Consider the following 22498-nt stretch of genomic DNA (forward strand, 5'->3'; position numbering starts at 1 on the left):
CACAACATGAACTGTGTGGGAATAGTCACTCCATTATGGAATCAAGTCAAGTTTATCGATCGTGACCCTCACTGATACAAAGAGGCTATCCAAATAAGACTTCGGAATTGAAATTCCTGAAGCATGGATACCTACTATCAGAAAACACAACATCCGCTCAGCTACAAAGCGGACCTATGAGGAAACAACATCTGTTAGTCGGAATAATAATGAGGATCGAAATACACCAATGGTAGCTAATGGTAGTGAATCAACATGCCATAAATAACGACGCGTCAACAATCGACCTCATCGTCTGATGAAGACTACAATGAGCGCCAAAAGTGTTGAGATATTCGACATTTTTTGAGTACCGTGGACAAATTTTACCATTCACCCCTTCGATATAATCCCTTCCCCCGAAGCAATGTTGGATTTACTATCTGCAAGACTTGCCGCGTTCGTGTACGACATTGATTAGGGAGAGGGGGAGTGGTTCACAAGCTGCAACTGATTTGAAGTGGGAAAATGTTAAACCAACTGCAGTCTCAAGGACTTTTGACGCTTATTGTAGCAGTATTGCAGTCGAAACGTCTTGATCAATACCTGAAACCGATTCTATCGTGAGACAAACGAATAAACACTTATTCCTATCTTACACCACGATGAACAATATTCATTTCTTTATTAAACGACAAGGTAAATATTTTAAGAGCTTGAGTTAGAAGTGTTTCTCAAGTACGCCCAAGTTAAAAAAAATTTCCATTTGCAACGTGATTGTTAATTATTTCCAACGTAAATTAATTTAATTTGCATTTAGACAATTTTGTTTTGCACCAAGGCTTGCTATGTTAGTAAATTAACTTTCATTACCAATTATTTCACAAAGTGACCTCCAACTGCACATAATGACGCTGGTTAATAAACTAAAGGCAAGGGAATAATAATTACAATGGTGATTTCGCTAGGTAATTTCACTGCCTTAGCAAGTTCAATAAAACGGTTAAAATGAATAATCGAAGTAAAAAAATTATTTCATTATTCCCGCAATAAATTCATTTAAAAATGATTTTCGATTTATCGGGACTTCATATACACTCAACATCACTTAATGTTGTGTCTTCAGTAAACATTGCAGTACCACGCCGTATATTCTCGTCTTAACTTGCTCTGGTTAAAAGAACTGCTCTCATCTTACAAGAATTCAGGAAAAGCAATCAGTGGAGGACAAACAGCAAAATATAACTATTATAGCAAGAAACAAAAAAAGAGAAACTAGAAAAATAAAGAAACGAAGATTAAATAAGCTCATTACACTGACAACGGGAGACGCTTTAGACTATAATGTTGAGGAATAACAAATAACAACACAGTGAATGTTTTTAAGAGCTAATCTTAGAAATGCTTCACAAGTACGTACAAATAAAAAAAAAAACAAGTTGCAACTTGGTCAACTAGAAAATAAAACCAAATGCTTAGGAAACCTTTTTATTTTTCAACGTAAATATCTTTTGTTTTGCACCATGGCCCGCTGTTTCAATTACATGACTTTTTTCACCTGCTTTCGTCATATGACTCTAACTAGAACCTTTCGGCAGAACTGACATGCATCTTTGGATACTAACTCTTGTCTGCACGACTGTGCATGGTATAAGCCGTATTTCACCGCCAGGTTTTAAAGCTGTGAACTTTGCCAGGGCAATAGAAGGACGAAAGCTTAATGGAAGCGTGATAAAAGAGGTTGAAGTGGAGTCAGAAAGTTCTTGTCGGCTTGAGTGCGTCGAGGAAGAGCGATGTCAGTCTTACAATTTTGCAACTACAAAGAACGAGGCTGGAAGATTCAAATGTCAGCTGAGCGACTCTGATAGATTCTTCGGTCATGTTAACTTCACAGAGGATGAAAATTTTAGTTACAGAGGAATAAAGGTAATTCTAAGAACTAATGTCGTAGGTTGTTAAAAGCAAAATTTAGAAGACGGAAACTTTCTAGCATTTTGTATAATAATGTTTTTAAATGACTGGGCAACGTGAAACCCAATGAAAGGGACCATTATATATCAAAAAGTTCGGTAAATCTGTGTTGTTCATGGGGGCAGAGTTGGCGCAGTGGTGAGAGCGCTCACCTCCCATCGATGTCGCCCGGGTTCGATTGTGTGAGTTGAGTTTGTTGTTGTTCTCGCCTTGCTCCGAGGGTTTATCTCCGGGTTCTCCAGGTTTTCCTCCCTCCTGAAAAACCAACATTTTCAAATTCCATTATAACATAGCTAGCAGAGCCGCGCAATCAAATAATGTAATGATTGACTAAGTACTACTGAGAGACTTCCCCAAAGACCGAGTTTTCTTAGTATTTTACAGAAACTTTCAATGAACAGTAAAAATTCTGCTTTGGTACATCTTCAAGTTTTGTTATTATTTATTGTTTTGTTACGAAATAAACTTACTAATTTCTGAAAATGGTGAAAATTTAATAAGCGCCCAGCCTCGAATAAGCGCCCACCTCGAATAAGCGCCCACCCTGGAGGTCCAAAAATTTAATAAGCGCCCAGGGCGCTTAATCAAATAAATACGGTAGTCAATTTATTAGCCATTTGACACAAACTGTTCCAATCGAGTAAACTTATACATGTGTAATTCATTGCTCGACCGCTAAGTTTATGTTCTCACACTGCACACAATAAACACAGTTTTTTTTCTTTACTCCGCGGCCGGTTTTGATGCACAATTCCACCGGCAATGTTATAAAACAATTGATTCATGCTTTTAGCTGTGCTCCAACGAGTTATGGAGCACTTGGGAAGTTTGGAGAGCACTCAAGAAGCTAGAGTTGCCCTCGGCTATCGCCTCGGGCAACTCTTACGCTTCTTCCATGCTCTCCAAACTTCCCGCGTGCTCCATAACTCGATGGAGCACGCTAAAGCATGAACCAATTGTGAAATTCGACCTGGATAGAGGACCCGCTGATTAAGCCAGCTAGAACTTATGTGGCTTCCTTTCTAAATACAGTAATTTATTTATTTATTTTAAACTTAACAGAAGTTTATGAATTCTTAACTTTAAAGAGATAGTCGTTGAAAGCTCTCTCATTGGTTGTCTTTATTTCAATCACAGCCAACGGTTTAAAAATAAAATAATGTACGTAACGAATTTGTCACCTGAAGTGACAAGTGTTAGTATTGGAAAATGTTACGATAATGTTACGTACGATGACCAAATTTGACACAGTCGAAGGGTCAAAGCGTTAACGGTACAACGTTTCTTGGAAGTGGTCACTTTTGGAGCGATGCTTTTCTCCCTGCGAACGAATTTAATTATTTTTATTCTTATATACGGACTTTGTCCTCGTATATTGACTTATATGGACATTTTATTTGTTAGCAGATAACAGAATTGTATCCCCTCGGTACTATTATGCTTACCTTTACCCCTACGGAATATAGCAAAAAAGAAAAATATATTCATATTAACCAAACGCGAACGCTCGCACATGAGGACCACTTTATTACCAAAAGCAATATTTTCTTTGTTCTTTTCTTAACAGAGTGTTTGTGAGAGCATTGCCTATCTGTGCGGTGACAAAGAAGTCTGTATTCCTGACTACCAAGCTGAAGGCTTCAAATGTAATTGCATTGATGGCTATGTAGGAAAACCTTGCAGTACGTAATATGAATATAATAATAAACTAAATTTAAGATGATAATCAAAGTGGCTATGAGCCACTAAACTCGGAAAATTTATTATGAAACAAGAATCGAAAACAACAAACTGACAAATAAAGATTTGCCTTAAACTTCACTTAGTTTGATTGTCATCTAGCTGCTCATCGTTTTTTGAAGGTTAGGCAAAATAATTATATCATTAGAAAAATAAAGTTTTCGTCTATTTCAAGCAAACTTACATTAATACAATATTTCGGCTGGTAGTTAAGTATGCATGTACCGTATTTTTCCGGCTATAAGCCGAGACGCTAAACATTTAGTTTTAAGAACCAGTTAGACTCTGACAAAAAATAAACCCAAATCATTCGGCTATAAGCCAGGACCCAATTTTTCCTTCAAACTATAAAACAATAATATATTATTTTTTTTTTTTTTTTTTTTTTTTTTTTTTTTTTTTTTTTTTTTTTTTTTTTATAAAACAATCCACGCGCAGCGAATCAACATATGCGTTAAATCACAACTATGTAATTGAAAACCAACAAATCACTGATAAAAGATGAATTTATTAATAGAACCGTACATACGTGTGACAAAAAATTCACCTGAGTTCAGAATCCCGGCCATCTCAAACAATCACGCATTCTTCCGAAGAATTAACCGGTTATCGATCATCATGCCAAAAGCTACTCGTTTTCAAGCAACTTCAAGGTTTCAAATTGAAAGTCGTTGCCGAGGTAGAGACTGTTCAGAACAACTGTAAAATCGCCAGAGAATACGGGATGATTCCTGATGATTCATTGAAACTTCGATTCAGTTCGTCGCAATTCGCCAAGTTGCCAGCGAACAGATCAATTCAAGCATATAAAGCAGGTGAACTTTAAATGTCATCAAAACGAAACATGTGCTGTTACCAGTATTTGTCTAGTTTCCTGAATCCAATCAAACTCTTATGGAGTGGTTTCTTTTAGCAAAGAAGTCGTAGTGTTATAAGTTTTCGGTTTCGAACAAAAATATTACATCAAGCCGATTTCTGTCAGATCGTGTTACAATGTTTACCACGCGCGTGGGAACAGCCGCTTCTGATTGGTCAGTTTCTGGTGTCGCCACAACAAGCCGAAAAGATCGATTCTCGACCCTTCTTCTCTTGAAAAGTCACGTTAGCAGTGATTCTGCAATTTAACTAAACTTTAAGGAAAGGAACAGCCTCGGAAGGAAAGGAACAGTCTCAGTCTCAGGAACAGTCTCAGGCAGAAATAATTATTGTAGAAAAGATTGCAAGGAAATTGTTTAAGACATGCGGGATTTCGAATGCCCTTGTCAGTTCAAAAGACGATCACCGTACGCCGACAAAATAAATAATATTCCAGAGCGAGCCCTCAAGCCATATCTTCAAATTTGTCTGCGATTTACGATAAGCAGCCTTAGTCCAAAACCGCGATTTTCCAAGCTAAATATCGAAGAGAAAAGGCGAATAAAAACTTCATTCCTAACGTTGCTTCATTAAACCAAATGGCTTTTATGGAGCCGCCACTAAAATAAAAGGTAATGACCAAGAATAAATTACAAACGCTTGCTAATAATTTTCGTTTGTTGATGATCGCTCGGCCTCGGCTTATAGATAAATATTTCATTCAAATTTAACTCTTTTCTAGTACCATCTAATTTTTTTTTTCGAAAATACTCGGCGATAAATAGAACCCCCAATTTTGTTGAAATTTGACCAGTTCTTAGTAAGATTTGGTGAAAATATATAGCCCTTGTGTACTTCATATATGCGCATGCGTTCAGCACAAAATTCCGTACCACAAGGAGAACTTTGGGTTTTCAGAAACAGATATATAGCCTTTGTGTACTTCATATAAAGTAACACAGTTATAGCTCGCATTTAACCCAGCCACCTAACCGCTTCACAAGATTAATTAATTAATTCAATTAAAATGTTTACAGGAATCGATGGAAGGAGTGAAAGAGGGAAGAAGTGAAATCGGCCCCCTCACCAAAACTCGGAATTTTCCGAGTTAAAAAAGGCAGCTTGACCGTACCTGTAAATTTTCACTGCCATTTTTTCAGAGCCATAAGGCTGTTCTAGGTTATTTGGAGATGGTGCTTCATAAAGCGGCAAAAAAAAAAGAAAAAAAATCACCATTTTAAATTATTCCCCACAGATGATACCAATTCACCTACTGGCTCATGGAATATAAGAATTTTTTTTTTCAAATAACTCAGTGTGAAATCTCTTTTTTGTCAATCAAAAGAGCCAATCAAAAGTTGCGCCCAACTCTTTGAAGATGGTTTCACATCCAGTGGCGTGTACACCATCATTCCAGATGGCGGCAAACCAATACAAGTGTTGTGTGACATGACCACGGACGGTGGAGGTTGGACAGTTTTTCAGAAGCGTTTGGACGGCTCTGTTGACTTCTATCTTGGTTGGGAATCCTACAAAAACGGGTTTGGAGATCTGAACGGCGAGTTCTGGCTTGGAAACGACAATCTTCACCGTTTGACAGCCGCTGATGACGTCATGCTGAGAGTTGACCTGGAAGACTTTGATGGGAACATCACATACGCTGAGTACACGACTTTTAAGGTGGCAGACGAGGGAGATAAGTACCAGCTTTTGATTGGAGGATACAGTGGCACGGCTGGTGACTCGATGACTACACGCCATAGGTAAGACATTTAAGTATTTCTCGTTCTCAACAAAATTACAGACTTTTTAGTTGCTTGTACAGGGTCACAAAAACCAATAATTTTCGCTACAGCGCAAGAAACGTTCTGTCCAAATTGCACCATCGTGGTGTTGCACAACACTGTTATGTTATCCATTTGTAATTCTCTTCTAGTGGTATGCAGTTTTCCACGAAAGATGAAGACAATGACCAATACAGTGGCGACTGCGCCACAAAATTCAAAGGAGCCTGGTGGTACATAAATTGCCATGACTCCAATCTCAACGGATTGTATCTCAGTGGATCCCATTCTTCCCACGCCAATGGAGTTAACTGGCGTCATTTTAGAGGCCTGTATTATTCACTAAAACGTACTGAGATGAAAGTTAAACCCAAAGTCTAAATCTCTGGAACCAGGGAACCCTAAAGAGCTCTGACTGACTTCGCAACCAGTAAAGAGACAATATATAATAACACCTATACGAACATCTTGAAGGCTTCATTAAAAGCAACTGTATAATATACATAACTGTAGTTACGATAGAACCCCGGTAACTCGAACTCTGAATGGAAACGAAAAACAGTTCGAGTTACCGGGGTAACTTGCCAAGTTAATAGTTGATAGTTAACTGATTTTTTAGCATTTCAGTATACAGTACAGTGCAAATTAAACTTATCTCGTCAGAAACTCTAACACAATCATAAATTCTTACGATAAAAGTGGAAAATGGCTGTCAAATACGTGATCTGTTCGTTTCTCTAATCAATGGGCACCCGTGGCGAGTTGCAAGAACAGGAATTCGAGTAATTGGGGTAGATTTGACCCAAATCTTGATCAATTCAAACGAAATTTAGTTCGAGTTAGCGGGGTGGTTCGAGTTGTCCGAGTTCGAGTTACCGGGGTTCTACTTTAGTTGTTGTTGTTGTTTTTTTTAATTTTTCTGATTGGAGAATACAGTGGCACGGCTGGTAAACACATTCGATCCTCATTTTCAACGTAATTTAAGGTTTCAAAATTAATAAGGACATGAATTTTTTTGTTGATGCTTAGCAACGTTAATTTTGTATCTAAGCTAGAGTGACACTGGGTACGTATGACAATTTCAATATACAGTCAGAACCTAATACAAACTAATACAACACTTAAAATGGATTCTGATTCAATACAATATCCAAAAAGGATTGCAATAAATTACGTGAATACAAGGTTTTCCTTTTAAAACATGTGTCGTTGCCTAAAACAAGGAAGTAGGAGACTTGGAGACTGCTGTGGACCCAAGAACCTAGTAGTAATAATAATAATAAAATAATAATAATAATAATAATAATAATAATAATAATAATAATAATAATAGTATATGACCTCGCTCACCACGAGTCTCCCATAGCTCAGTGGTTAGAGCGTCCAGCCGGTATTCTGGAAGGTCATGGGTTCGACTCCCGTTGGGGGAACTCGGAAAATCTTTTTTCCGAGTATTTCAACTTGAGAACGCCTCTTCATTTACTTATACTTATTACCAATTATAAAATATTAAACGAATCAACAAAAAGGCAGACAAATCTTTTAAGTTCCGGCTTAAAGATCAACCTTTTTTGTGCAACATCGTGTTGAAAGAGCATGTTTGATCTGTTTAGCCACCTCTCTCAACGGTGCATTTTAATGGCTTCCCATGCTTGAACTAGATCAAACGTTTTCATACATCATGTTGCTTCACGAGCAAATGTTTGATCATTTAGCCACCTCAAGTTGTCTGCGACAAACACGACGTTGTACCAAAATAATGTTATGTCATGTCATGTCATGTCATGTCATGTCATGTCATGTTTGTATATACAACACAAGTTAATAGTGCTTTTTGTGCGCTTCAGGTTAACTTGTACGTGATTAGAAAAGTACTATTCACCTCCAAGCAGCTGAAGAGATGTAAAATGTTACCCTGTGCCGCTTTGGTTACCGAAAGTTATGTTTTGTACCGCTAGTTATTCAACTTGTGTTGTATATACCAAAACAAGTATTCATCTCCACTTTATTGTTTAATCACTTAATGTTTGTTACGTCTAGCTTGCGTCGCAGACGAACTAAAACCCCGGTTGTTATTTAGTTGGTCTCCAACGCAGGCTTGTTATGTCATGTCATGCAAAGATTTGTTTGATGTCATGTAACGTTATGTTACATGTATGTCACGTTGTTAGTTTCAGTAGCATGCCAGTTATATAGTTAGCTATCTTTCAAAAACTCATTAACCCTTGGACGTACAAGGGGGAGAGTTGATTATTAAAACGCGGTCATGGAAGGAAAGCAGTATGAAAAAATTTCTCTCTGAATTGGAAAAAACTCCCTGGAGTTTTCTCGATTGTTTTGACAACATCGACGACACGTATTCTGCCTGGGAATCCTTATTCAAGTCTCTTATTGATTCTCACTTCCCTACGAAACTAAAGCGACTACGAAAGCAGACACACCCGTGGCTTGATAGTTCTGTTCTTCATCTTATGAGGCAAAGAGATCACCTACACAAAAAGGCAATTAAACATGGCCTGTGAACAGATTGGAATGAGTACAAACGCCTCCGTAACATGGTAACGTGCATTAATAGGAAAAGAAGGAAGAATTTCTTTGCTAACAAACTTGAAGAGAACCGTGGAAATCCAAAAGCGTATTGGAGAACATTGAGGCAAATTCTACCATCTAAAAGCAAAATATCTGGAACCAAAAAGTTGTTTGTTGAAGAAATAGAACTGAATGGTGAACTCGACATAGCCAACTCCTGCAACGAGTATTTTACAAACGTAGCCTCCACGCTCCTTGAGAACAGACCATCACCTGAAATACAACAACCAGTGCCCCAGTCCCAGACTCCATCTCAGATCTTCAGCCTACCTATTATCAACGAGTGGGACATGTTTAAAGCACTGAGGACTTTGAATCACACAAAGGAACTGGCTCAGACAACATTCCAGCGAAAGCTCTGAAGATTGCCGCACCGCATATCAAAAGCGTATTGACATAACAAGCCTGCGTTGGAGACCAACTAAATAACAACCCGGGGTTTTAGTTCGTCTGCGACGCAAGCTAGACGTAACAAACATTAAGTGATTAAACAATTAAAACCCCATGAGTTTTTTTTTCAAAATTTTGAAAAATTGTACTTATTTGCATGTATACAAACCTACACAATCCACCTGGTGGACTTCGTGGTAAATATTAGTGTGTACACTCAGCAAAATGGAAAAAAATAATTGGACAACAGCAGTGCACTTTAGATACTAAAGCTTACCATTCCGAATGAACTCCAAAGATTGGTTAAAATTCGTCAGACACAAATTGAACGAAAATATGCTTCTACCAGTTTTGTTTGATATCCTGTGGCTCAATTTAACCGTTGGTTCACAGTTTATTTTCTTTTTTTAAACTCATAACATACATTACCATACACAAAAACTAAGGAAAATAAAATATGAACCAAGGATAAAATTGAACCACAACAGATACACTACAAATAATAAAATACGCTGTTCCAAATTAAAAGGCACGGGTTCTCAACAAAGAATGTTCTCAAACAGAACTCGCCCTTTTCGTACTCATTTATCACGAACTTTACTCCAGGTCGTGCGATTCCCGATAATTAAAATTTTTATGTCGCAGTGTGTTCTGATTCTTGCGACTCCGATTTTCGATTTTCAAAAGGTCCTTACGACTTCGCTTACTTCTCAGACTCCCACTCCGTCGCTAGTGAAAACCAGTCTTTAGGAACGTTATGATTGTTTCTTTAATTTTAAGGTTACGAATCACCTGGCACGGCTTTATGCCAATCAGAGTCCGTGTGTTTATTCCCTGTCTTCCAAACACTTCACACGGTATCAGAAACACATAAGGGGTCATGGGTTTCTGACGGTATACAATACACCAGAAACCAGTATAGCTATATAATTATATCGGATCAATCGGTCACTATGGAATGACCTGGTGATCGGTTGACTGGAATCCCTATCACATTTACTGAGATCTAGTTGTACCTCACAATGGCTCCGGTCAAATCTAGACTGCTAACTATAGTTAAGACGGCGTTAACTATAGTTAGCTATTTCGGTAATGTGACCGCTTCTCTGGGCATCCTTAGTTAGAAAACTTACGCCTTGCTGATCCAAAACAATATAGACTAACTATAGTTATACCCAAGCAGGATTCATGGGTTAGTCTTAAGTTTACAAACGAAAAACCAATCAGAATGCGACAATTCTACAGAAATTCAACTCGCACGTGCGAGATGAACATAAATATGCAAAACAAAGCGTGAAGGGAAAGAAAAACAACATGCCAAGAAATTACATATTACTAATGTTAGCAAAAATAAAGCTTGAATTCTTCGGCTTCTAACATCCTTTCTTCATTTTATTTTCTTCAACGCCGAGTTGCCGTGCAAAAATAGAAAAAAAATAGAGGAACAACTAGACACAGATCAACAACAAGGGCTGTCATGAACTAATATAAATTGGAAATTATTCAAAAGCTAATCAGAACTAACTATAGTTAACTGCATTGGTGTGACCGCAAAGACGACCGAAAGCACTGACTATAGTTAGGTATGATGTCACGTAATTTGAGACTAACTATAGTTAAGCTTTAGTCACGTCGTAGATGTGACTGCAGCCAATATTGACAACGATAATGATAATCAGTCTCGATTATCCTTTTAATTTTCCACGCAATGTCAACAGTCATTATAAATAATTGATAGTTGATAAACAGTGGTAAGCGATTCTTAACCCAGAATCAAACTTGAATGCCTCTCCACTTTCAAAGGAAGATCAAGGGGGAAAATGTTTCTTCACTTTTTGTTAGTTACTCAAACATTTGTTTTTGTCAACGGCGTAATTCGAATGATAACACCAAACTACAAAGCCGTCAACTTTGCTAAAGAGATAAGAGGAAGAAGGCTCAATGGAAGCGTCATTAGAGAAGTGGAAGTGGCTTCGGAAGGTTCTTGTCGACTACAATGTGTGGAAGAGGATGGATGTCTGTCGTATAATTTTGGACCCAGTGAAAACAAGAAGAGATTCAAGTGTCAATTGAGCGATTCTGATCGATTTGTTGGCTTGAAGAACTTCGCTAGACGGTGAATTTCTGTACCGAGGAGTAAAGGTAACATGATCGATAAAGAATGATTCACCCTTACACTTCAATATGGTTTTGAAATGCTTCTTCTAAATACAATACATATATATATATATATTATAATTTTTGCAGATTTGTCAGTTCAATGAAAAAAAAAAGTAACGAAGACACGTTGCACCCTCATTTGCATCAATCGTACAATTAAAAAATATATATTTAGGTCAAGACTAAAACTGGGGCTCTCCTTTATTTTTTTTTTTGGACTCCACAATAATGTTTCCATTCTGGGCAATAAGCGGCCGAACTATTTAGAGTCTATTAAGAGTACTGTGGTCCATAGCAGCCTGCAAGATGAATTTAAATCATTCGTTTTTAAAAACAACACAGCAAATTATTTTGCAAAACTAAGAGTATATTAAGTGTATTGTTGTGATCTTTAACATCACTCCTTCGTTAACCTCCTTCATTTTTAAATTAAGGCGAGCGCTTCGACTTAACTTTTTGAATAAAATTGGTTTCATTTATACACAGATTATTTTTCGGAATCAGCGATGCATTCTTATTTTGGTTCTTTGCTATGTTTCACACTGTCAGAGCGCATTTTTTAATTTTCTTTCCAGTTCTTATTTTGAATTTAATCCAAACCACATATAGAGTAGTCATCAACATTACAGATATCAATAGTAGAACAACATCATTTAAATTGCAACCTGGCGGTCAACAACAGCTGATTACTAGCGCAAAAATGTCCTATGGTACAACAAATTACAAAAGAACAGAAAGAACAAAATAAACTCACGACAATGCTACCTTGAATTAACTTCTGGAACTCTCTGTCGTGTGTTGACGAAAGTCTTTGTTTGTTGAACAACTTTGGACTCACAGAAGACAAGAAAAAAAAAGCGAATGTCAACTGGATGAGTTGACAAAGTTGTGTGCTCGGAATAAGAGTAATGCACCTATGTCTTTTTAACAAAATAGAGCGATTCTCGATTGATTTCTTTTACTTTCTTTTCCGCTCTGATTTTGAAACAAAACCACATCACAATTATTAATTGGGAAACCCGCATAATTTATATTGCAACCAGGCGTTCAATGGCAGATTACTAGCACAAAGGCATAATTAATTGCGAGGCATAATTACGCTGCCTTGAATGGAACCTTTCAAATACCCCTATCATGTTTTTCCCTTATGTCGTTCTAATTTTAAATTTAAAACAAACCACATATAGAGTAGTCATCAACATTACAGTTATTAATTTGCAAAAACACATAGTTCAAATTGCAACCTGGCAGTTAATGGCAGATTACAAACTAGCACAAAAAGGATACTGCTGAGAGTTGCGTGAAAAGATTTAGACGTTTTTGGAAAACTCCTTAATCAGTTCATCAGTGTTAGAATAATATTTTCAGCGACAGTCGTTCGTGCTTGTGTCATCAATAGAAGATTACTGCAAATCAAACGTTACTAGATAAAAAATTGTCGATTTTCTGGTTCTCTTGTTTAGGATAAAATTAGAAGGTCGTTGGGTCGACTTAAGTTTCCCCCTTATATTATAACAATCGCCAGTTCATTCGGTTCGTCAACAGAGTGCCTGTGAGACAGACAGCTCGCCTTGTGGTGACAAAGGAGTCTGCATTCCAAACTATCAAGATGGCAGTGTAGAATGCAAGTGTGACGATGGATATACAGGAAAACCTTGCAGTAAGTCTAGAACTGTTACACCAGAAGTTGTTATGTAGAACTTGAATTATAGAGAATCTTTTTTCAAATAACCCAGTGTTAAAGTTATATTTCTCTTTTCTTTTTATCTATCAAAATAGTCAATCAGAACCTGCGCCCAGTTATCTGGAGACGGTTAAACGTTCAGTGACGTGTACATCAGCACTGATTCAAATTTTGATTGGTTTGTTTTTCGTTTTGCTTTTTTTTCATTCAAAGTAATATCGTCCATTTCTTTCTGTTGATCAGAACCGAAACATTATCCAGTTGATTACAATTATAACACCGAAATACCAATAATAATATTAAGAATACTGATAACACTAAACAAAAGGATAACGTGACAAAGTGTAACTTAACAGAGCTTACCGTAATAGAGCAATTAAAAGAGTAAAGAACATTTCCTGATGCTGTTCAAATTTTTTTTTTTTAAGAATTAGTGCCCACGGGCTGCGTCCAACTCCTTCAAGACGGTTTCACATCCAGTGGCGTGTACACCATCAATCCAGATGGCGGCAAACCAATACAAGTGTTGTGTGACATGACCACGGACGGTGGAGGTTGGATCGTTTTCCAAAGACGTTTGGACGGCTCTGTTGACTTCTATCTTGGTTGGGAATCATACAAAAACGGGTTTGGAGATCTGAACGGCGAGTTCTGGCTTGGAAACGACAATCTTCACCGTTTGACAGCCGCTGATGACGTCATGCTGAGAGTTGACCTAGAGGACTTTGATGGAGACATCAGATACGCTGGGTACACGACTTTTAAGGTGGCAGACGAGGGAGATAGGTACCGGCTTTTGATTGGAGGATACAGTGGCACGGCTGGTGACTCGGGATGGGGGTTACTCCTTAAGGTAACATCAGGGACTCGTTGTTATCACAGACGCCTTCATCAAAATAACAAAATTAGATATCATTTATTCAATTTACTAACTGTAGTTAAAACATGTCACGTGCACTCCAGAGAATAAACGGCAAATATAGTTTTTCTAGCTAAATCACACACGTCATAAGCACAACCTGTGGAGGCAGCGTGGCCGAGTGGTTAAAGATCAACCTTTTTTGTGCAACATCGTGTTGAAAGAGCATGTTTGATCTGTTTAGCCACCTCTCTCAACGGTGCATTTTAATGGCTTCCCATGCTTGAACTAGATCAAACGTTTTCATACATCATGTTGCTTCACGAGCAAATGTTTGATCATTTAGCCACCTCAAGTTGTCTGCGACAAACACGACGTTGTACCAAAATAATGTTATGTCATGTCATGTCATGTCATGTCATGTCATGTCATGTTTGTATATACAACACAAGTTAATAGTGCTTTTTGTGCGCTTCAGGTTAACTTGTACGTGATTAGAAAAGTACTATTCACCTCCAAGCAGCTGAAGAGATATGAAATGTTACCCTGTGCCGCTTTGGTTACCGAAAGTTATGTTTTGTACCGCTAGTTATTCAACTTGTGTTGTATATACCAAAACAAGTATTCATCTCCACTTTATTGTTTAATCACTTAATGTTTGTTACGTCTAGCTTGCGTCGCAGACGAACTAAAACCCCGGTTGTTATTTAGTTGGTCTCCAACGCAGGCTTGTTATGTCATGTCATGCAAAGATTTGTTTGATGTCATGTAACGTTATGTTACATGTATGTCACGTTGTTAGTTTCAGTAGCATGCCAGTTATATAGTTAGCTATCTTTCAAAAACTCATTAACCCTTGGACGTACAAGGGGGAGAGTTGATTATTAAAACGCGGTCATGGAAGGAAAGCAGTATGAAAAAATTTCTCTCTGAATTGGAAAAAACTCCCTGGAGTTTTCTCGATTGTTTTGACAACATCGACGACACGTATTCTGCCTGGGAATCCTTATTCAAGTCTCTTATTGATTCTCACTTCCCTACGAAACTAAAGCGACTACGAAAGCAGACACACCCGTGGCTTGATAGTTCTGTTCTTCATCTTATGAGGCAAAGAGATCACCTACACAAAAAGGCAATTAAACATGGCCTGTCAACAGATTGGAATGAGTACAAACGCCTCCGTAACATGGTAACGTGCATTAATAGGAAAAGAAGGAAGAATTTCTTTGCTAACAAACTTGAAGAGAACCGTGGAAATCCAAAAGCGTATTGGAGAACATTGAGGCAAATTCTACCATCTAAAAGCAAAATATCTGGAACCAAAAAGTTGTTTGTTGAAGAAATAGAACTGAATGGTGAACTCGACATAGCCAACTCCTGCAACGAGTATTTTACAAACGTAGCCTCCACGCTCCTTGAGAACAGACCATCACCTGAAATACAACAACCAGTGCCCCAGTCCCAGACTCCATCTCAGATCTTCAGCCTACCTATTATCAACGAGTGGGACATGTTTAAAGCACTGAGGACTTTGAATCACACAAAGGAACTGGCTCAGACAACATTCCAGCGAAAGCTCTGAAGATTGCCGCACCGCATATCAAAAGCGTATTGACATAACAAGCCTGCGTTGGAGACCAACTAAATAACAACCCGGGGTTTTAGTTCGTCTGCGACGCAAGCTAGACGTAACAAACATTAAGTGATTAAACAATTAAAACCCCATGAGTTTTTTTTCAAAATTTTGAAAAATTGTACTTATTTGCATGTATACAAACCTACACAATCCACCTGGTGGACTTCGTGGTAAATATTAGTGTGTACACTCAGCAAAATGGAAAAAAATAATTGGACAACAGCAGTGCACTTTAGATACTAAAGCTTACCATTCCGAATGAACTCCAAAGATTGGTTAAAATTCGTCAGACACAAATTGAACGAAAATATGCTTCTACCAGTTTTGTTTGATATCCTGTGGCTCAATTTAACCGTTGGTTCACAGTTTATTTTCTTTTTTTAAACTCATAACATACATTACCATACACAAAAACTAAGGAAAATAAAATATGAACCAAGGATAAAATTGAACCACAACAGATACACTACAAATAATAAAATACGCTGTTCCAAATTAAAAGGCACGGGTTCTCAACAAAGAATGTTCTCAAACAGAACTCGCCCTTTTCGTACTCATTTATCACGAACTTTACTCCAGGTCGTGCGATTCCCGATAATTAAAATTTTTATGTCGCAGTGTGTTCTGATTCTTGCGACTCCGATTTTCGATTTTCAAAAGGTCCTTACGACTTCGCTTACTTCTCAGACTCCCACTCCGTCGCTAGTGAAAACCAGTCTTTAGGAACGTTATGATTGTTTCTTTAATTTTAAGGTTACGAATCACCTGGCACGGCTTTATGCCAATCAGAGTCCGTGTGTTTATTCCCTGTCTTCCAAACACTTCACACGGTATCAGAAACACATAAGGGGTCATGGGTTTCTGACGGTATACAATACACCAGAAACCAGTATAGCTATATAATTATATCGGATCAATCGGTCACTATGGAATGACCTGGTGATCGGTTGACTGGAATCCCTATCACATTTACTGAGATCTAGTTGTACCTCACAATGGCTCCGGTCAAATCTAGACTGCTAACTATAGTTAAGACGGCGTTAACTATAGTTAGCTATTTCGGTAATGTGACCGCTTCTCTGGGCATCCTTAGTTAGAAAACTTACGCCTTGCTGATCCAAAACAATATAGACTAACTATAGTTATACCCAAGCAGGATTCATGGGTTAGTCTTAAGTTTACAAACGAAAAACCAATCAGAATGCGACAATTCTACAGAAATTCAACTCGCACGTGCGAGATGAACATAAATATGCAAAACAAAGCGTGAAGGGAAAGAAAAACAACATGCCAAGAAATTACATATTACTAATGTTAGCAAAAATAAAGCTTGAATTCTTCGGCTTCTAACATCCTTTCTTCATTTTATTTTCTTCAACGCCGAGTTGCCGTGCAAAAATAGAAAAAAAATAGAGGAACAACTAGACACAGATCAACAACAAGGGCTGTCATGAACTAATATAAATTGGAAATTATTCAAAAGCTAATCAGAACTAACTATAGTTAACTGCATTGGTGTGACCGCAAAGACGACCGAAAGCACTGACTATAGTTAGGTATGATGTCACGTAATTTGAGACTAACTATAGTTAAGCTTTAGTCACGTCGTAGATGTGACTGCAGCCAATATTGACAACGATAATGATAATCAGTCTCGATTATCCTTTTAATTTTCCACGCAATGTCAACAGTCATTATAAATAATTGATAGTTGATAAACAGTGGTAAGCGATTCTTAACCCAGAATCAAACTTGAATGCCTCTCCACTTTCAAAGGAAGATCAAGGGGGAAAATGTTTCTTCACTTTTTGTTAGTTACTCAAACATTTGTTTTTGTCAACGGCGTAATTCGAATGATAACACCAAACTACAAAGCCGTCAACTTTGCTAAAGAGATAAGAGGAAGAAGGCTCAATGGAAGCGTCATTAGAGAAGTGGAAGTGGCTTCGGAAGGTTCTTGTCGACTACAATGTGTGGAAGAGGATGGATGTCTGTCGTATAATTTTGGACCCAGTGAAAACAAGAAGAGATTCAAGTGTCAATTGAGCGATTCTGATCGATTTGTTGGCTTGAAGAACTTCGCTAGACGGTGAATTTCTGTACCGAGGAGTAAAGGTAACATGATCGATAAAGAATGATTCACCCTTACACTTCAATATGGTTTTGAAATGCTTCTTCTAAATACAATACATATATATATATATATTATAATTTTTGCAGATTTGTCAGTTCAATGAAAAAAAAAAAGTAACGAAGACACGTTGCACCCTCATTTGCATCAATCGTACAATTAAAAAATATATATTTAGGTCAAGACTAAAACTGGGGCTCTCCTTTATTTTTTTTTTGGACTCCACAATAATGTTTCCATTCTGGGCAATAAGCGGCCGAACTATTTAGAGTCTATTAAGAGTACTGTGGTCCATAGCAGCCTGCAAGATGAATTTAAATCATTCGTTTTTAAAAACAACACAGCAAATTATTTTGCAAAACTAAGAGTATATTAAGTGTATTGTTGTGATCTTTAACATCACTCCTTCGTTAACCTCCTTCATTTTTAAATTAAGGCGAGCGCTTCGACTTAACTTTTTGAATAAAATTGGTTTCATTTATACACAGATTATTTTTCGGAATCAGCGATGCATTCTTATTTTGGTTCTTTGCTATGTTTCACACTGTCAGAGCGCATTTTTTAATTTTCTTTCCAGTTCTTATTTTGAATTTAATCCAAACCACATATAGAGTAGTCATCAACATTACAGATATCAATAGTAGAACAACATCATTTAAATTGCAACCTGGCGGTCAACAACAGCTGATTACTAGCGCAAAAATGTCCTATGGTACAACAAATTACAAAAGAACAGAAAGAACAAAATAAACTCACGACAATGCTACCTTGAATTAACTTCTGGAACTCTCTGTCGTGTGTTGACGAAAGTCTTTGTTTGTTGAACAACTTTGGACTCACAGAAGACAAGAAAAAAAAAGCGAATGTCAACTGGATGAGTTGACAAAGTTGTGTGCTCGGAATAAGAGTAATGCACCTATGTCTTTTTAACAAAATAGAGCGATTCTCGATTGATTTCTTTTACTTTCTTTTCCGCTCTGATTTTGAAACAAAACCACATCACAATTATTAATTGGGAAACCCGCATAATTTATATTGCAACCAGGCGTTCAATGGCAGATTACTAGCACAAAGGCATAATTAATTGCGAGGCATAATTACGCTGCCTTGAATGAACCTTTCAAATACCCCTATCATGTTTTTCCCTTATGTCGTTCTAATTTTAAATTTAAAACAAACCACATATAGAGTAGTCATCAACATTACAGTTATTAATTTGCAAAAACACATAGTTCAAATTGCAACCTGGCAGTTAATGGCAGATTACAAACTAGCACAAAAAGGATACTGCTGAGAGTTGCGTGAAAAGATTTAGACGTTTTTGGAAAACTCCTTAATCAGTTCATCAGTGTTAGAATAATATTTTCAGCGACAGTCGTTCGTGCTTGTGTCATCAATAGAAGATTACTGCAAATCAAACGTTACTAGATAAAAAATTGTCGATTTTCTGGTTCTCTTGTTTAGGATAAAATTAGAAGGTCGTTGGGTCGACTTAAGTTTCCCCCTTATATTATAACAATCGCCAGTTCATTCGGTTCGTCAACAGAGTGCCTGTGAGACAGACAGCTCGCCTTGTGGTGACAAAGGAGTCTGCATTCCAAACTATCAAGATGGCAGTGTAGAATGCAAGTGTGACGATGGATATACAGGAAAACCTTGCAGTAAGTCTAGAACTGTTACACCAGAAGTTGTTATGTAGAACTTGAATTATAGAGAATCTTTTTTCAAATAACCCAGTGTTAAAGTTATATTTCTCTTTTCTTTTTATCTATCAAAATAGTCAATCAGAACCTGCGCCCAGTTATCTGGAGACGGTTAAACGTTCAGTGACGTGTACATCAGCACTGATTCAAATTTTGATTGGTTTGTTTTTCGTTTTGCTTTTTTTTCATTCAAAGTAATATCGTCCATTTCTTTCTGTTGATCAGAACCGAAACATTATCCAGTTGATTACAATTATAACACCGAAATACCAATAATAATATTAAGAATACTGATAACACTAAACAAAAGGATAACGTGACAAAGTGTAACTTAACAGAGCTTACCGTAATAGAGCAATTAAAAGAGTAAAGAACATTTCCTGATGCTGTTCAAATTTTTTTTTTTTTAAGAATTAGTGCCCACGGGCTGCGTCCAACTCCTTCAAGACGGTTTCACATCCAGTGGCGTGTACACCATCAATCCAGATGGCGGCAAACCAATACAAGTGTTGTGTGACATGACCACGGACGGTGGAGGTTGGATCGTTTTCCAAAGACGTTTGGACGGCTCTGTTGACTTCTATCTTGGTTGGGAATCATACAAAAACGGGTTTGGAGATCTGAACGGCGAGTTCTGGCTTGGAAACGACAATCTTCACCGTTTGACAGCCGCTGATGACGTCATGCTGAGAGTTGACCTAGAGGACTTTGATGGAGACATCAGATACGCTGGGTACACGACTTTTAAGGTGGCAGACGAGGGAGATAGGTACCGGCTTTTGATTGGAGGATACAGTGGCACGGCTGGTGACTCGATGGGGGTTACTCCTTAAGGTAACATCAGGGACTCGTTGTTATCACAGACGCCTTCATCAAAATAACAAAATTAGATATCATTTATTCAATTTACTAACTGTAGTTAAAACATGTCACGTGCACTCCAGAGAATAAACGGCAAATATAGTTTTTCTAGCTAAATCACACACGTCATAAGCACAACCTGTGGAGGCAGCGTGGCCGAGTGGTTAAAGATCAACCTTTTTTGTGCAACATCGTGTTGAAAGAGCATGTTTGATCTGTTTAGCCACCTCTCTCAACGGTGCATTTTAATGGCTTCCCATGCTTGAACTAGATCAAACGTTTTCATACATCATGTTGCTTCACGAGCAAATGTTTGATCATTTAGCCACCTCAAGTTGTCTGCGACAAACACGACGTTGTACCAAAATAATGTTATGTCATGTCATGTCATGTCATGTCATGTCATGTCATGTTTGTATATACAACACAAGTTAATAGTGCTTTTTGTGCGCTTCAGGTTAACTTGTACGTGATTAGAAAAGTACTATTCACCTCCAAGCAGCTGAAGAGATATGAAATGTTACCCTGTGCCGCTTTGGTTACCGAAAGTTATGTTTTGTACCGCTAGTTATTCAACTTGTGTTGTATATACCAAAACAAGTATTCATCTCCACTTTATTGTTTAATCACTTAATGTTTGTTACGTCTAGCTTGCGTCGCAGACGAACTAAAACCCCGGTTGTTATTTAGTTGGTCTCCAACGCAGGCTTGTTATGTCATGTCATGCAAAGATTTGTTTGATGTCATGTAACGTTATGTTACATGTATGTCACGTTGTTAGTTTCAGTAGCATGCCAGTTATATAGTTAGCTATCTTTCAAAAACTCATTAACCCTTGGACGTACAAGGGGGAGAGTTGATTATTAAAACGCGGTCATGGAAGGAAAGCAGTATGAAAAAATTTCTCTCTGAATTGGAAAAAACTCCCTGGAGTTTTCTCGATTGTTTTGACAACATCGACGACACGTATTCTGCCTGGGAATCCTTATTCAAGTCTCTTATTGATTCTCACTTCCCTACGAAACTAAAGCGACTACGAAAGCAGACACACCCGTGGCTTGATAGTTCTGTTCTTCATCTTATGAGGCAAAGAGATCACCTACACAAAAAGGCAATTAAACATGGCCTGTCAACAGATTGGAATGAGTACAAACGCCTCCGTAACATGGTAACGTGCATTAATAGGAAAAGAAGGAAGAATTTCTTTGCTAACAAACTTGAAGAGAACCGTGGAAATCCAAAAGCGTATTGGAGAACATTGAGGCAAATTCTACCATCTAAAAGCAAAATATCTGGAACCAAAAAGTTGTTTGTTGAAGAAATAGAACTGAATGGTGAACTCGACATAGCCAACTCCTGCAACGAGTATTTTACAAACGTAGCCTCCACGCTCCTTGAGAACAGACCATCACCTGAAATACAACAACCAGTGCCCCAGTCCCAGACTCCATCTCAGATCTTCAGCCTACCTATTATCAACGAGTGGGACATGTTTAAAGCACTGAGGACTTTGAATCACACAAAGGAACTGGCTCAGACAACATTCCAGCGAAAGCTCTGAAGATTGCCGCACCGCATATCAAAAGCGTATTGACATAACAAGCCTGCGTTGGAGACCAACTAAATAACAACCCGGGGTTTTAGTTCGTCTGCGACGCAAGCTAGACGTAACAAACATTAAGTGATTAAACAATTAAAACCCCATGAGTTTTTTTTTCAAAATTTTGAAAAATTGTACTTATTTGCATGTATACAAACCTACACAATCCACCTGGTGGACTTCGTGGTAAATATTAGTGTGTACACTCAGCAAAATGGAAAAAAATAATTGGACAACAGCAGTGCACTTTAGATACTAAAGCTTACCATTCCGAATGAACTCCAAAGATTGGTTAAAATTCGTCAGACACAAATTGAACGAAAATATGCTTCTACCAGTTTTGTTTGATATCCTGTGGCTCAATTTAACCGTTGGTTCACAGTTTATTTTCTTTTTTTAAACTCATAACATACATTACCATACACAAAAACTAAGGAAAATAAAATATGAACCAAGGATAAAATTGAACCACAACAGATACACTACAAATAATAAAATACGCTGTTCCAAATTAAAAGGCACGGGTTCTCAACAAAGAATGTTCTCAAACAGAACT

The 22498-nt window shown here is 37.7% G+C and overlaps 1 protein-coding gene across 1 annotated transcript; it reads left to right on the plus strand.

Moving 5' to 3' along the window:
• The first annotated feature begins 1584 nt into the window (after nt 1-1584).
• LOC144641672 (microfibril-associated glycoprotein 4-like) lies at nt 1585-7547 on the plus strand. The gene is made up of 4 exons (XM_078500704.1): nt 1585-1905; nt 3518-3632; nt 5891-6308; nt 6482-7547. Exons 1-4 carry the CDS (start codon nt 1585-1587, stop codon nt 6708-6710), a joined length of 1083 nt encoding a protein of 360 aa, XP_078356830.1. The 3' UTR covers nt 6711-7547.
• Nucleotides 7548-22498: the final 14951 nt, after the last annotated feature.

This window comes from Oculina patagonica, chromosome 2, assembly GCF_052425735.1.
Source record: "Oculina patagonica isolate OP01 chromosome 2, crgOcupat, whole genome shotgun sequence".
In the NCBI taxonomy this organism is placed as follows: domain Eukaryota; kingdom Metazoa; phylum Cnidaria; class Anthozoa; order Scleractinia; family Oculinidae; genus Oculina; species Oculina patagonica.

What these genes read in the sequence shown, in the direction of transcription:
- LOC144641672 (XM_078500704.1), top strand. Translation starts at nt 1,585, where the DNA reads ATGCATCTTTGGATACTAACTCTTGTCTGCACGACTGTGCATGGTATA. An exon ending in CTATGTAGGAAAACCTTGCA is followed by an intron (nt 3,633 to 5,890) that starts GTACGTAATATG and finishes GTCAATCAAAAG; the next exon opens with AGCCAATCAAAAGTTGCGCC. An exon ending in TCGATGACTACACGCCATAG is followed by an intron (nt 6,309 to 6,481) that starts GTAAGACATTTA and finishes ATTCTCTTCTAG; the next exon opens with TGGTATGCAGTTTTCCACGA.